The 16,703-nt window shown below is 45.6% G+C and overlaps 1 protein-coding gene across 1 annotated transcript; it reads right to left on the bottom strand.

Annotated features, from left to right (window-relative positions):
• Window positions 1-1,058: 1,058 nt before the first annotated feature.
• NEMP1 (nuclear envelope integral membrane protein 1) lies at window positions 1,059-14,891 on the bottom strand (the record flags this gene model as incomplete). Its single annotated transcript, XM_084255745.1, has 9 exons — window positions 14,750-14,891; window positions 10,349-10,473; window positions 8,595-8,814; window positions 7,352-7,424; window positions 5,032-5,125; window positions 4,438-4,552; window positions 3,450-3,675; window positions 2,500-2,673; window positions 1,059-1,239 (listed from the first exon to the last, which is right to left on the bottom strand). The coding sequence occupies exons 1-9, from the start codon at window positions 14,874-14,876 to the stop codon at window positions 1,059-1,061; spliced, it is 1,335 nt and encodes a 444-aa protein (XP_084111871.1). The 5' UTR covers window positions 14,877-14,891.
• Window positions 14,892-16,703: the final 1,812 nt, after the last annotated feature.

Genomic DNA, 16,703 nt, shown 5'->3' on the forward strand with positions numbered 1-16,703 from the left:
TCAAAAATGCCAGAGAGCGCTTCGGGATGTACAAATTAGCCAGATTTGGGGGGAGGGGCACAGGTGGAGAGGAAAGAAAGACCAAAGAGGGAGGGCAGGAGGGGTAGACGAAAGAAGGGAAAGGAAAGGCGGTCGTTTCTTGGTTCCACAGCAACGTAAAGACACAGGACCCATGAGAGGAAAAATGGAGAAGCTTCAAAAGCATTTACGTTCTCTAAACAAGATCACTTCTCTGAACTAGGAGGAATTATGCCATAAGCTAAGGGGAAAAGAGAATCTAAGAAATGAAACACATACTTCACAGGTGAGAAAACCCTCCCGAAGGGCAGAGGGTCAGGAGGAACGGGAGGAGGGCGCGGACATTTTAAGACGAAATTAAAGCTGAACATCAGGCCTCCCCCGCGGAAGCCTCCAGGAGTGTTCCCACAAGCAAGCAGGACTCAGACCACCACACGTGACAGCCAAACCTGTGAGCTGGATACAACAGCTCCTGGGGCCTCCGGCATAATCCATATCAATAAACACGAAGGGGGCCTATGAGGCCTGTCACTCTAGAGCACTCGATGGCTCTGGAACAAGAGTTTGTTATGTTTTTCAAAATACATCCATTTTAAAAATGGGACAGATGAAGATCTATTTTCCTCTTGTGACAGTTAAAAATTACCCAAATAAAAGCAGAAAACGAGGAGGTTCAGATTTGTAGATTTCCTTTTGGAAGACAGCCTGCAGTCTGGGAGCTTTACTGCACACGCCACAGTTCTCCACCCTGGGCACCCGCCACCGGGGCAGAAACGCCATGACTACCCCGGAGGGCCTAGAACGCTGTGCTCTCTGTGGCCATCAGTTTCTCTGGGAACATAAAGGTGCGCACACAGTGTTCACTACTTTCCCCTTCATTTTCCCCAGGGATCCCACATTCCCAGAGAGAGGCATACTCGGGTCTCTAACTTCAGCACTATCTCACCCTGTTTCAAATCGTTGAGAAACACCTGCACAATACGGGCGGCACGGACCATTCCAGTAGCAAATGAGTCCACGTAAAAAAAACTGAGCACCACCTAGGTCAGGAAGTGGTTCTGTGTGATAGTGGGGAACTGGAAATCTGAGTTCTCCTCCTCAGAGGATGTTTCTTCATAGAATTCATCTTGGGCAATAATGCTCCCTAATCCATATTCTTGCTCATAAATGGAAACCTCTTTCGGTGTGAGGTGGGAGGAGCCTTCCACAAAGTCAGCAAATCTGGAAAAGAGAAGATAATGCTCATTAGGAACCTACCTTTGTCCTTTCTGGTTGTCTTTCAAAATTAGAACAAACTGAAATCCTTGATATTATCATAATTCATATTATTATCAATTATGATATTATCATAATTCATAACACTGAATCTAGTCAACATCCCTGTTCTTACCTGGGCAAAAAAGTAGACTAGAGCAAGAAATAATGGTAGGGCCTCCCTGGTGGCGCAAGGGGTTAAGTACAGCACTGTGAAGCTAGCCACAGCCTCTGCAGCATGAGTTCGCTCCCCAGCTCGCCAGGGAGCTACCCACATGGCACAGCAGACCTGTCCTGTCTTGCCACACCTCTGGCCTGTACCACAGTTCTTGTAGGCATAGATACATAAATCTTTAAAAAAAAAAAAACAATAAAGGTAAAGGAAGTCAGCCTAGTATCATAGGCCAACGTCCCCTGCAAGAAGCCCAACTTGCTTAATAAGCACTGGGTCTATCTATTTTATTATGGAAGAGCCAGGGTTCCTTTAATCATCCATAATCCTGATAAGAGAAGATTAAGGGGCAGATATCACACATTACACAGGCCTATAAATTTTATGCCACCAGGATTCCAAATTGATGTTTCACATACTCGTTGGTATAAACTGCTCCCAAATAAAAAGGAAACAAACACTCCTCCCCACAGAAAAACAAACAAAACCTCAGAGAACAACGCAAAGCTATAAAAGGGGAACTTAATATGGCCCTGGGGTCTCCCCATCCTCATCTACAATCAAAGCTGAAGTAGATATATTTTCTTTTTTTTTTTTTAAAGATTTATTTATCTATGCATACAAGAACTGTGGTATAGGCCAGAAATGTGGGGGGGTGAGAGGATTCACCAGAGACAGAGTGGGGAACATAACAGGCAGACTGACTTAAATCCACTGCTGAGGGAAGCGGTGGGCGAGTCAGGAGAGGTCTGCTGCACCATGTGGGTTTCTCCCCGGCCGGGGATCGAACTCATGCTGTAGAGGCTGCGGACAGCTTCATAGGTGTGTCTTAATCTCTTGTGCCACCAGGGAGGCCCAGTAGATATAGTTTCTTGAGGAACCAGAAAACAAGCTCCTGCTTAATATATGGTAAGTACCTTTTTCTTGACTACTTCTAAATGAACAGGAAAACAGCCACAAGTACAAAATGACTATCTAAGAAGTCTGACCTCTGTTAAGACTCAAAGGTCAAAATCACCCTGATAAATGTTCGGCGTATCTGGCCAAGAGTTTACCTCTTTGGAGATTGGATTCGAGAAATAGTCCTCCAAGGAGAGCAAGCTGGACTGTTACAATACTTTCGAAGCTCCTCTAAAGCCTTGTGGGTCTCTCTCTCTCCTTGTATCCGATACTCTTCTTCTGTCAGGAGACGAGGGGGGACAGGCTTTTCTGTTGCCTTACACAACTTTCTGTGCTCACCAAAATAATATCATGAATCATTAATCAGTAATCTATACCCAGTCTTACCTCTAGCTGCCTTCCGCGGGCGAGCCTCGCAGAGAGCCTGAGCGTTAGAGTCACAGCTCACACCTCTCGTCCACATTTTTATTCATAATGTATGTTGTTGACACCCGGACTATGACTGCGATGTCAAGAATAGTCAATATTGTCCACCAGCATGAATAAAGTCACTTATTTTCTATAAGTGATAGACAAAATATTTTCTTTCCAATAAATGGAAAAAGGACAAGAAAATGATAGTGTAAGATTGATGGTCCATTCACTTGGCTCCCCAAACTGAAGGCATCATCTTAACTACAATAGAACAAACATTGATAACTTCAAGAACCTATGACCATCCTAGATTCACTGTGCAAGGTGAGAACATGCTATGAATTACATCTTAAAATAAGAATAGGACCCCCAGGGCGCTCTAAGAGCGATGTTAAATAATCTGAACCCCCCAGACAGGAGGGCTACGGTGCCAGTGAGATACTCTGCCCCACCTAGTGGTAACAGGAACACGTAACACCTTACTAGTCCTTTTACAGAAAATCCATAGAATTAGTTATAAAAATGCCTACAAAGAGTCTAAAACAGAGACTTGGGAAGGAACAAAAGCAGAAGCATAATACAATAAATTTTCACTAACAAAAGGGCTCCTAGGCCAACGCCTCTATCTCCTTTGGCTGCGAATGCATACCACAGCGTACATTTCAATCCAGTTACTTTGCCTTCCAGTCACCTGTAGGTGATGTACAGCCAGTGCACGGGGTACTCCAGGTTCTTAGTGCACAAGGCTATGGCGATAACGGCAAGGGCAACGTGTGGGATCTGGATCCCGGCATACATGAAACACAGGCCCAGCAGCTGCAAGGTCCATGTCAGCAGGTTGATGCTCCGTTCATTCTGCAAGGGCCCGTACTTGTAACAGACCGCAAAGCTCACGAACCCAACCGTGACGATGTAGCCTAGGAGGAGAGTTACCAGAATATTCTTTTTTTTATCTATAACTGATAAAAATCATGTGCATGAGGAACAGCAGTAAGCACATCATATGGCACCTTTTGAACCAGGAAAATGGACAAGGTCTTTATGCAATTACTCACTTTCTTCACTATTAGAAATATCTACCTCTTTAAGTTTCTATCCTTTCAGCTGTCCTATGGTTCAAATGGCACCCTACAGCTATATGTTGAACAATTCTAGAACAGTCTTTTTAAAAAACTCAATATATGAAAATCTAGATCAATCACCTCTCAAAGGGTAGAGATTACTATCTAGATGATCAAGATTCTTGCTATATAAATATTATTCACTGCAGTGCCTTTTTGTCTTGTTTTTTTTTAAGGACAGGTTTATGAGGAAATGAAGGAATAAAGAGAGGCACCTGCTAGTCACAGGTGGGCAGGAGAGCTGCCCAGCAGTCTCACTTCTTAAGGTCCCAAGTATATTTAAAATATTATTATATTAATAAAGTCAATTTATGGCTTTTCAGATAAATGTTTATTGTGCAAAGATAAGTGCACGTATAAATATCAATAAACTAAGGTTTTCTTCCCAGCATCATTTTAAGAGGTGTTAGAAATAAATGAAGTATTATGAATCTTAAAAGCTAATAAAATGGTATAAACTATTAAACTGCTCTTAGAGAAGACCACCTCTTTTCATGACCAAATTAAGTAACACAGTCAATAACCATATAAAAAAGGGAAAGCAAAACCAATACTTACTTAAAAGATACTGCCAGTAACACCTCCAGATCTCTTGTAAATTTTTAAAAACTAGTTGAATGAGGTACAGAGAAAAAGACCAGCCTCCCACAATGATGACATAAAGGGGACTTCTCTAAAACAGAGAAGTGAAAGCAAAAAGTTACAACAGGCTTTCTGTACATAAAAGCAGCAAACCAGAGGAAACCTGATTTCTGTTTGAATTCAATCTACTGAAAATGCCCCCAAAACGCACATCTCTTTTTAAATAAACTGTTCTTTGAAGGACATGATGTACCTTTTAAGAAGGTACAGCCTACAAAGAACCCTGGGAAAATGGGATGCTAAAAAACTTAAAAGCCTGGCTACGGAATCAGCAAATAGGAAGGCAACTTTAATCCCCCCACTGAGCAAAGAATTTACATAAAAAGGGAGTTTATAAGTAATCAGGCTCCAACTTTCAAAATGGGAAGATTAAGACAATCTTTCAAGGAAAGATTAGGACATTGGTTTATCAGTCATCCATGCAGATTTTCAGTGCTGGAAGCTTCCCAAATAAAATAGTTCTTACTAAATGAACTCATCCTAACCGCACATGAGGATTCCATTACGTACCTTGGGCATAAACTTGGACAGCAGAAAAATGACGATTAGTAAAGAGGTCATAATTCCCACACTCATCCCAGTGGAGTAGTAGAAGATTTGGTTCCTGCAGAGAGAAAATGCACTTGACGTCTGTGCAATCTTCACACATGGCATTGTTCAACCAGACAACTAAGCCCAGCTAAGAGAAGAGAAAAAAGGTCAGAGCGGATATCTGCCTAAAACTTCCAGTTAGAAAACTGAAGAGGCCTTTACAATGTAGTTAGTTGCTGCCAGATTGTTAATATTAGTATCAATGAAGTCTCCCTCAAATTATATCACAATACAGTAGTCCTCCATTTCACTTTGAGGTTTCAGTTACCCACAATGAACCTCAGTATGAAAATATTATGTACAGGGCCTCCCCGGTAGAGCGCGGGGTTGTGAAGCTGCCCGCAGCCTCTGCAGCGCCGGTTCGATCCCCGGCTGCTCCCCGGCCACCGGAGGAGGGTCCCACATGGCGCGCAGACCTCTCCTGCCACCCGCTGCTCCCCTCAGCAGTGTCCTTCGGTCCTTCTGCCTGCTCTGCTCCCCGCTCTTGCTCTGGTAAATTCTCTCACCCTCCTGCGCTTCTGACTGTACCCAGTGCTTGTATAAATAAATAAATTAAAAATTTTTTAAAAAGATATTTTATATATAAAAAAAGAAAATATTATGTACAATAGGGTATTTTGCAAGAGACCACATTCGTGTAACTTTTATTATAGCACACTGTTGTACTTCTATTTTCTTACTAGTTGTTAGTAATCTCTTACTATGCCTAATTTATAATCATCACAGTTACACATGATAGGAAAAAACAGAGTATAGACAGGGTTCAGTGTTATTCTCAGTTTCCGGCCTCCCCTGGGGGTCCTGGGCTGGATCCCCTGTGGTAGGGGGACCTAATGTAATGACCCCCTGCTGGTGTCCCGCTCCCTCAGCATCTCCCTCTGAGGAACTGCACGGCCACCTGGGGAGAAGGAAAGGATGAGAATATTTCTCCAGTAGAAACTGGAATTGAACTGATGACCCAAAAGGATAAAGCAAACAAGGGATGGAAACAAGCTCCTATTCCTACCCCGGGTTCTTTTCACTGATAATCTCCCCTCACCACTTCTCTCAGGATCTCCAAAATAAGGAACAACCTCCACAAACCTTACCCCAGCCCGACTTCAAACCCCAATTGTTAATCTTTCATTCATTACTCCACAAATACTCTTTTACTTGTGTAAAAAGAAAATTTCACATGTTGGTTCTTCGTTCAATGTCTCTGTAGTAATCTATGTTTTTTTTGTATTTGTACATGTTGGCTTTACCTGCTTAGCTAGCAGGTTCCTAAAGGCAGGAAATGAGTAAGTGGTTGATGTTTGTTTCTATACCTTCAAAAGGCATGAACAACACATGACTCTGTGAAAATGAGGGCCTGATAATTTCAAGTGGTGGAAAGGGTGGTAAAGTACTGCAATTAAAGACTGTGAAAGACTAACTCTTATCACAAGATGGGCCAACCTAATGGGGGAATTTTATTATTTCCAATCTTACTAAACACAAGAAAAAAAACTTTAATACATATTGAAGTATTTTTAAAAATTATCCAAGTGATGCCTCCCTGGTGGTGCAAGGGGTTAGTCACAGCACTATAAAGCTATCCACAGCCACTGCAGCACGAGTTCGATCCCCGGCCAGGGAGCTGACCCGCAGGGTGCAGCAGACCTCTCCTGTCTCCCCGCTGCTCCCCTCAGCAGTGGATTTCAGTAGATCTGCCTGTTCTGCTCCCCACTCTGTCTCTGGTGAATCCTCTCACCCCCACACCTCTGGCCTGTACCCCAGCTTTGTATGCATAAATAAATAAATCTTTTTTTTTAATAGAGGCATGTTTTATTTATTTATTCATTTATTTGTTTGTTTGTTTTTTTTTTTGTTTATACATGCACTGGGTACAGTCAGAAGCACGGGAGGGTGAGAGAATTCACCAGAGCCAGAGTGGGGAGCAGAGCAGGCAGAAGGACCGAAGTACACTGCTGAGGGGAGCAGCGGGCGGCAGGAGAGGTCTGCGCGCCATGTGGGACCCTCCTCTGGTGGCCGGGGAGCAGCCGGGGATTGAACCGGCGCCGCAGAGGCCGCGGGCAGCTTCGCAACCCAGCACTCAACCGCTGCGCCACCGGGGAGGCCCTGCATAAATAAATAAATCTTTAAAAAAATTATCCAAGTGGACAATGGCCTTCCATAAGGTCCATGCCCCGACAGCAGGGCTCAAAGTCTTTATAGGAAAAGTCTAGCAGGGTGGGTCATGCTGCACCCTTCAACCTACCTGCTTAGCAAGTCTCCACAAAAGAATAGTATAAGTCCAAGGAGAAAAACAATTAAGAGTTTGGAGTCAAATCCTGAAATAAAAAAAGATTTCCACTTAATAGGGGAACCAAACAGTTTAAGGCATTATAAAGACAATACTGGCAAAACTGGTTAGTTACAATAAAATAAAGCGCCCACCTAAGCCACACTGAAAATCCCACAGAGTCTAGGCACCCTACCAAAGACAGACAGGTCTAACCTGTGCTTTCCTGAAGATCTTATTTTTCTTCCAGCCATCTGTGGCTCAGGCCAAAAGAAACTAAGCTTGCTTGGACAGCCAGGCACACTTCTCGCAATGCCCACAAGAGGTCTCTGCCACTCTGGGTCCCAAACCTTCAGTCAGGCTCAGATTCAGATTCACTAGAACCTTGGGCTCAGGGCCTGTTCTCCAACTGGCTACTTGACTTGCCCAGCACTACCAGCCCTGAAGAGCTCTGAGGAGGCCCACACACAGAATGGGAGCAAGAGGACCCGTAAGTGCAAAAGGAACACAAAAAACAGGTCAATTCTATGCAGCCAGAGCAGTGTGGGGCCCGAAGATGAATGCGAGGGCACAGCCTATCTCACAGCAAAGTCCAGAAGCACTGCACTGCTCACAGCAGGCCCGGATGCTGGGCAGGGCCAGAAAGAGACAACGGGTCAGAGAAAACTTAACAGGATAATGACCTGCCTTTTCTGCAAAACCTTCTCAGAGACATTCAGAGAGTGTTCCTACTGCCACTGAGAAGACTTAAGCTGCAGAGGTCTTTATTTATGTATGGTTCCACAATACTCTCTGTGAAGCATTACTTTTCAAGTCTAAATTTCTTCAGTTTTTACTGTTTAACATTCATGTCTACAAAGCGTGGCTTGTACATTTTAGACCATGTCTTTGCCTGGGGGTACCCAAAAGGCAGAACACATCTGTCTTATTCACTCTGAAGAATACAAGGGACGTCCACTCAGGGCCACGGGCAGTATCAGGAAGGCAAGTCTTCACCATTCTAGGTGAGGCGCTACTCAGCATGACCTGAAGTGCAGCTTTGGTTCTAGGCCTCATGGATTTAAGTGGGGTGGAGTCTCCCTGAACTGTCTGGAGCAGGTTATAATCAGAACCAAAATGGGACTGCCTTGGGCTGACTTCTGTTTCACTAAATTATACCCTCCAAAGCTCAGTCCCTTCTCACTACAGAATCCATCATAAAATCAGAGGTAAGACTTACTCCGGGTCACAATAACACTGTACTTGGTGTTGTTCTCTATAACCTCGACCTTGAGGCAGGTTTCTGTGCTGTATAAGCCCACGTTAACATAGGTGTCATTCAATTTCTCTTTCAAAAAGGAGGAAAAAAAGTTCCAGATACTGAACTGCTCTAGCTCCTCCAGCTTCTGCTCGCTGTCCACCTGGAAGACACGCACCAGTTTGGAGCTGTTCACCCGGATCTGTAACACAAGTAAAATCAGGATAAGAAAGAAGGAAATAGGAATTTCAATTTTGGCAGATACAATTTTTTTAAAAACTGTAGAGTAAATAGCTAACTTAGTTTTCCACAAGGCTTATGAGAAATATGGAGATGCAGTGGATAAGCCATAATTGGGCAAATAACATCACACATGGTACAGAGAGGCAGCTGTTAGAAAATCTTGTTAACATGATCTGAATCTACTAGTAGACCAGAACATTGTAGGGTACGGGGGGTGGGGAGGGAGACTTCCAAGCAGAGTTTTCAATACAGCTAATTTATGAAAAAGATAACACAAAGCAAAGGTCTAGAATATTAAGAAAATTATCAGCCATAAACAGTCGCAGAAAATTGAAAATGTTTCCCATAATGACAGGCTGAGAACTGTTACCCTTTGTCACAAATCACTGATCACGGGTAAATGTTGGTTATAATGTGCACCAGATGGAATATGATTTTATCAATTAGAAAGAAAGAAAAAATCACAAGCCCACCCTTATGTTTTTGATGTGTACGACAAATGCCCTTATCAGTAACTATGCTTATAGCAGCAGCAACATTTCCAAATGGACTCATTTTGTTCCATCATTATTATAGCCAGATACTCTCATTTGCCAGGTGGCTTAACAGTGTAATGAAATAAATGAGACCAAAGTCATTCTATCAAGAGGAAACTTCAGGGGCCTCCCCTGGTGGCGCAGCGGTTGAGCGCTGGGTTGCGAGGCTGCCCGCAGCCTCTGTAGCGCCAGTTCGATCCCGGTCACCAGCGAGTGTCCCACAAAAAAAAAAAAAAAAAGAGGAAACTTCAGCCAAGGGGGTTTACAAAACATTTTGTGTAGAATAAAATAGACTATCAGCAGCAAGGCAAGAGTTTACATCCTGACAGGCTTGCAATTGTTCCCAGCCCAAAGAAGGCATAAGTCTTTTAAAAAGAAAGAGAGGGGGGTGTGTGCGCATCTGTAAAAGGAGAGAGAAGAGCAGGAAGCAGTTTCTTTGGGAAAAGGAAAAAGGAAGTTTACCGCAGTATCAAGTATTGCAAGCTATTCAGAGAAATGAACACAAGTATGCATAAATGTGTACTGACAAAAACAATTCAGGATATCTCAATTCTAACAATGCTGTTAACAACACTATTTAAAAATTGTAGTTGAGGGGTCCTCCCTGGTGGCACAAGTGGTTAAGCGTCAGCACTATGAAGCAATCCGCAACTACTGCAGCATGAGTTCGATCCCCGTCCAGGGAGCTACCCACGTGGTACAGCAGACCTCTCCTGTCTCCCCACTGCTCCCCTCAGCAGTGGATTTCAGTGGATCCACCTGTTCTGCCCCCGACCCTGTCTCTGGGGAATCCTCTTACTCCCTGCACCTGTGGCCTACATCCCAGTTCTTGTATACATAAATAAATAAACTTTATAAAAATAAAATTGTACTTGAGGGAAAGAAAGTATCAAAGAACCCGCTGGTCACAGACAGATAGTTATTGGAGCTGGCCCCAATACGGAGGCAAATAATTACCTGTATTCGTGTCCATACATCATACCATTTTGGGACAAGCACATTTTTATAGCAGAATCTCTCATCAGTATTGCTATCATGAACTTGCGACTCCTGAAGCATGACCGCCTGTACATTAGTTCCAGCTTCATACAAAGAAAGGAAATAAGAATTAAGTACAACATAACAGAACAAGCTAATTATTATAATTCACTTCATAAAAAAGAAACTAACCACTTTCTTAAACTTTGGGTTAAAATGTCAGCAACTGTGAAACAAGAAAAAAACAGATAAGAAAGAAGGCTGAGTCTTATTTCTGTTAATTTTAGGTATTTAAGTATTACAAATAGTCCTTACCCAAAATAAGTAGTAATAAAAGCTATTATGTGTTTTTAAGACACAGTCTGCTGTCTTGTTTAGCCCTCCCAACAGCCCTGTGAGGTTGGCGCTCACAAAGTCCTCATTTTACAATGAGGAAACTGATGTTTAAGGAAGATTATAATTTGCCCCAAATCATACCACAAGTAAATAGCTTAATTGAGATTCACAACCCATCTGTTTCCCTTATAAGGCTCAGCTAAAATAACCCCATCTATTGATTTTCTCCATCCCTTTCCTGAGTAGGATGAACAGAAGTGGCGATGCTTTTGTATATATAGTACTTGAAGCAGACACTACAAGACTGTAAAGTTGCTTTTCTTCTAGTTTTGATTTGTTTTGTTTCAACTTTTATTTTTTTAAAAGATTTATTTATTTATTTATTTATTTATTTATACAAGAACCGGGGTACAGGCCAGATGAGTGGGAGATACTCTCACCAGAGACAGAGCGGGGAACAGAACAGGCAGACTGATGAAACGCACTGTTGAGGGGAGCAGTGGGCATGACAGGAGAGGTTTGCCACCCCATGGGGGACCCTTGCCTGCCAGCCAGAATGGAACCCGTGCTGCAGAGGCTGCGGACAGCTTCACAGCATGGTGCTCAATGGCCTGCGCCACCAGGGGAGGCCCTGTTTTGTTTCAACTTTTAAGAGCCGCCACAGCTCTTAGAAAAAGTCCCGGGGCTCCACTGACTGGCAGAGCTTCCCAGCTGGCCAGCATGCCCCCTGCACCTCCCCAGCCAAAGTCCCAGCAAACCTCACCAAAATGCCATCTCAAAAGCAACACACCACGCAAACAATGATGTTCACCTTTCACAAATTTGCTGGGGGTAGAGGGTTCTCGATAAAGGAGGATCTGAGAGTACTCATGGGCAAGGAGGTCCCGGCTTTTTGGAAAATTAGAAAGAACCTCTGGCCATGGACAAAACAATAAAGGATCAAGACCAGGAACGAGAAGGCAAAGTGGGTTTTCAGAGCTTCCTTCCCCTGACTGCTGGGTTCCCCAACGCCCGCAATGACTATTTCTGTGGTGCACATGAGGCAGAAGGGAAAGTAGGCAGCCAGCAGTACCCCCACCTCATGAGGGTCACCCACAGCTCCCCGATATAAGGATTTCATAAGCAGACTGGAACCTTAGAAAATGCACAAATCAAATTCAACTTCCATTTGAGCAGAACAGAAAGGCCAATTCAAGCCACACAAACTTTTGATTTTTATATTGCTTGTCTCCTCTTGCCCTCAACATACAAATGCCTTAAAAAAAAAAAAAAAAAGGTGGCCAATGACTTAGTCTCTTTGATTTCATCAAGAGATTCTCCCCTCAGGAGTTTATATCCAACCTCAATGAACTCAAGGCTTAAAAATGACCACCAGGACCTCCCTGGTGCTCAGGGGTCAGGCACAGCGCTCTCTCTGCCACAGCCTGAGTTCAGTCGCGCGCCAGGATGCTGACCCACAGGGTACAGACCTCCAACTCGCCCGCGGCTCCCCTCAGCAGTGTATTTCAGTCAGTCTGCCTGTTCTGCTTCCCACGGTCTCTGGTGAATCCTCTCACCCCCCCAGAGGAAAAAAGGCCATCTATTGAATGATTCCATTTATATGAAATGTCCAGAATGGGCAAATGCACAGAGACAAAAAGATTAGTAGTGGTCAGGGGGTGGGGGATGGGAAGGGTAAGAAATGCTAAAGTGTATGGGGTTTCGTTTGCAGTTATAAAACTATTCTGGAATTCGTGGTGGTAGCTGCACAATCTTATAGATACACTAAAAAGAAGGGAAATTTTATAGTATGTGAGTTATATCTCAAGTTTTGAATTGAGTTTTGATATAGTAGAGAAGGAAAAAAGTTTTCCTTGACCATCTTAAGGATCCCAGGCTTGCTCTAAAAATTAAACCGAGAAAGATTAACAGGAGAAAGCACACAAATTTACTTAATGCAAGTTTTTCATGACATGAAAACCTTCAAAAGGAAAAAAAGATCCAAAGAAACAGAACTATGTACTTTTAAGCTGTGTTTGATGAAAGATGGACAGTCATGAAATAACACAATGGGTTAAGGAGTAGGAGATAATTACAGTAACTGCTGGAGACCTTGCAGGCCTGCTCATTAATTATTCTTGGTGTTCCCCTCTCTTCAGAAATAAGGACCCTCCCTCCCTCAGGATATAAGGAGGGCACCTCGTCCTTGCGGATTGCAATGGCTTGCTTCAGGGAGGGGCAAGGTGGAGGAGGTTAGTGTGACCTTACTGTTCCTGCTGTTTTCTCAAACTCCCTCAGCTTAAAATAATCAGTATGTCAAGGTGTCACATTCTGAGGTAGCATGTCCTGAACCCAGGCATCCATTTCTCACTGGGGCTTAATCTAATATGGTAATTTGGATTTCTCCCAAGCCTATCTTTTGTAAAACAAAACCTTTACAAAATCCTGTTGACATTTGTCTCACTAGCAAGCCTACAAATGTACTGAAAGAATGCCCACCTACACACACAGATCAAGAGTTTATTTTCAGGCCTCCCTGGTGGCACAAGGGGTTAAGCACAACACTATGAAGCAATCCGCGGCCTGTGCAGCACGAGTTCGATCCCCGGCCAGCCAGGAAGAAACCCATATGGCGCGGCAGACCTCTCCTGACTTGCTGGCTGCTCCCCTCAGCAGTGTACTTCAGTCAATCTGCCTGTTCTGTTCCCTACACTGTCTCTGGGGAATCCTCTCACCTCCAACACCTCTGGCCTATTCCCCAGTTTGTGAACGCATAATAAAAATAAATCCTTAAAAAACATACAAAGTTTTCTTTAAAAAAAAAATTAACCATCAGGCCCAAGTTTATTCAAATTGTAAGTAGCTCTTCAAATGTCATTCCAGGCCTGGCCTCTGGAAAAGTAGTTTCCAGAATATCTACTCTCCTCCTCCTAAAAAAAACCAAAACAACAGGTTTCAAAGGACGCTGACTTTGGAACTAGATCTATGGACTCTGAGACACCCTTAAAGCTGCAGCTAAGGATAATCATAAATGACATCATCACGAGATAGGCAGAGCGCACAGGAGAGAGGAGAGCAAGTGCATTTACAAGATTACACCTGTTACCTCGGTGAGTCTCAACTCCCTCCAGTGGAAGCTAAGAAAACTCACTTGTCTGTTGTGCATTTAATGACAGGGGGTAAAGGAGGTTCTTTCTAGGCTTTTTAAATTAGAGCACCAAAGGAAAACAGTTCATCTCAGTCCCAAAACAATTAGCAGCAGCGGGTATCTGGCGAGTCTCCTGGAGGTCTGCATTTCCGAAAGAAACCTTCGGACGCTGAGCAGCGGAGGCACACAGACACACACACGCATTATATACACATATATGAGACGGGACTTTACAGGCTTCAAGTCAAGCGCTTCCCCGAGACCCAAGGGCTTAATGGTCAGCACTATGAAGCTGTCCGCGGCCACTGTGGCCTGAGTCCATCCCGGCCCAGGGGGCTACCCACAGGACGCAGCAGACCTCTCCTGTCTCCCCGCTACTCCCCTCAGCAGTGGATTTCAGGAGATCTGCTCCCCACTCTATCTCTGGTGAATCCTCTCATCCCCTCACCCCTGCACCTCTGGCCTGCACCCCAGCTCTTGTATGCACAAATAAATAAACATTTAAAAAAAAAAGTACCTGTTCAGCCACCCCTCTGCCCCGAGCCCTGCACATAAGCTCAGAGGTGCAGCCAGTCGGCTGAAAGACGGGTGCCGGCCCCGACAGCCTGGGGTGCCCCTGGGGTGCACTCAAAAACCGCGGAGGTCCCTGCAGCGCGCCCAGCCCCGGGGTCGCCCGTCACCCCGCTCAGGCCTCCCTTCCCGTCTCGGCCCCCAAATCCCGGGCTCCTCCCGCCCCAGGGGGCCCCCCCAGGCCACCCGAGGCCCGGACCCTGCGGGTGGGCGCGCGGTCGCCGACCCCGGGCCGCCCCTCCGGCCACGCCCGCCGGGCGGGTAACGGTCCCGGGCGGGGACGCGCCCCACGGTCCCCAACACCACCTCTCGGGGCCCGTCCCCCGGCGGCTGCCGCCGGGCGCTACCTGAGCCGCAGACTACGCGAGCGGAGACGACCAGGAGCAGCCACACTGCCCCGCGGCGCCCGGGCCCCCAGTCCCGGGGCCCGGCACGGAGCGGCCGCGAGCCCGCCACTTTGATTCCTCCCGCCATGGTCGCCTCTCGCCGCCTCCTTCTCACGTGCCTCGCCCCAGCAACTAGCCCGACAGGCACGGCCAGCAGCCAATCCGCTGCAAGACCCGCCCCCTAACAACCCATCGGATGGGCGGGGCTTCGAGCTCTCGTCTCTTCCCGGAGCCTGTGAGTCCCGCCCCTTAGCAACGGGGCCGAGGGGGCGGGACAGCAGCGCTCGGCCTATAAGAAAAAGGCTTCTCGCCCTAGCAATGGCGACAGGAAGGGCCCGCCCCTGACAACACGCTTCCGTCTCCGTCTAGTTACGGAGGCGCGATTGATTGTGAGCCTCACCAATAGGAAGTCAGGATGGGCGAGGCTTCCTTTGTCAATATTTCCATCGAAACTGACTCAAGCCATTTCTGTTTTCTTTCTTTCCGTCTTTACTACGGGTGTTTTTTTTTTTGTTATAGAAAACTTAAAATGGAGACCTTGTGAATAGAGTCCTGACAAGACGATTTTTTTTTTGTTTGTTTTTCGAAGTCCTAAAAATGATTTCCAAAAAAGTCACAAAACTTGTGTCGTCAGTGTTTCACAGGCGTGAACATTAACATTTTAAAATGTAGTTATAGGGACTTTTTTTGAAACAAAAAGAATGCGAGGGTTAGGGCTTTCCCTTTTTCTTAATTTCTCACAATATTTTGGGATACAAATATCTCCACTGAAGAAGTGAAGGCTCAGACAGGCAGAGGAGTCCGCCCGCAGGCTGCACAGTTATTAGGCTGACTGGTGTCAACCCCGGCCCTCCTGACCCCAAAGCCTGAGCTCTTTGTGCGCCTCAGACAGCTTCCCATTCATTTATTAACTGATTGATCGCAGTGAGGGCCTAGCAGAGTGGCTGGCACATGAGCTGTGTTCAGTAACTATTGAAGCATTTTTATTTTTAGAGGATGTAATCCTGGGAAGGACACCAGCGTTAGTGGAGCTGAGTAAGTTGAGGGGGTAGTCAGGGAAGGAGGTAATTGCTGAGGAAGGTTCAAGCTCCCAGAGCAAGAAATTTTTAATAAGTAAAAATGGGACTGAGAGCCTCCCCTGGTGGCGCAGGCGGTTGAGTGCAGCGCAGGGAAGCTGCCCGCAGCCTCTGCAGCGCGGGTTCCATCCCTGCCGGTCGGTGAGGGTCCCACATGGCACAGCAGATCCCTCCTGTCGCACCCGCTGCTCCCCTCAGCAGTGTGTTTCGTCCGTCTGCCTATTCTGTTCCCCGCTCTGTCTCTGGTGAACCCTCTCAACCCCCTATGAATCTTGCCTGTACCCCGGTTCTTGTATAAAATAAATAAATCTTAAAAAAAAAAAATTAAACAAGCTGCAATAGAGAGCACCCTACTAAATCCCTGACCAGCACTCCTCCTCAACTCTGCCAAGGTCATCAAACTCAAGGCAAATCTGAGAAACTGTAACAGTCAAGATAAGCCTAATGAGACATGAGACCCGAATGCAATATGATGTTCTGGATGAGATCCTGGGGTAGAAGAGAAAATTCGGTAAAAACTAACAAAATCTGGGGCCTCCCCAGTGGCACAGTGGATGAGCGCTGGGTTGTGAAGCTGCCCGCAGCCTCTGCGGCGCCCGTTTGATCCCCGGCTGCTCCCCGGCCACCAGAGGAGGGTCCCACATGGCGCGCAGACCTCTCCTGCCGCCCGCTGCTCCCCTCAGCAGTGTACCTCGGTCCTTCTGCCTGCTCTGCTCCCCACTCTGGCTCTGGTGAATTCTCTCACCCTCCAGCGCCCCTGACTGTACCCAGTGCTTGTATAAATAAATAAAAATAAATCTTAAAAAAAAAAACATGATCTTTAAAAAAAAACTAAGAAA

This window comes from Talpa europaea (assembly GCF_964194135.1).
Source record: "Talpa europaea genome assembly, chromosome: 15".
Taxonomy (NCBI): Eukaryota; Metazoa; Chordata; class Mammalia; order Eulipotyphla; family Talpidae; genus Talpa; species Talpa europaea.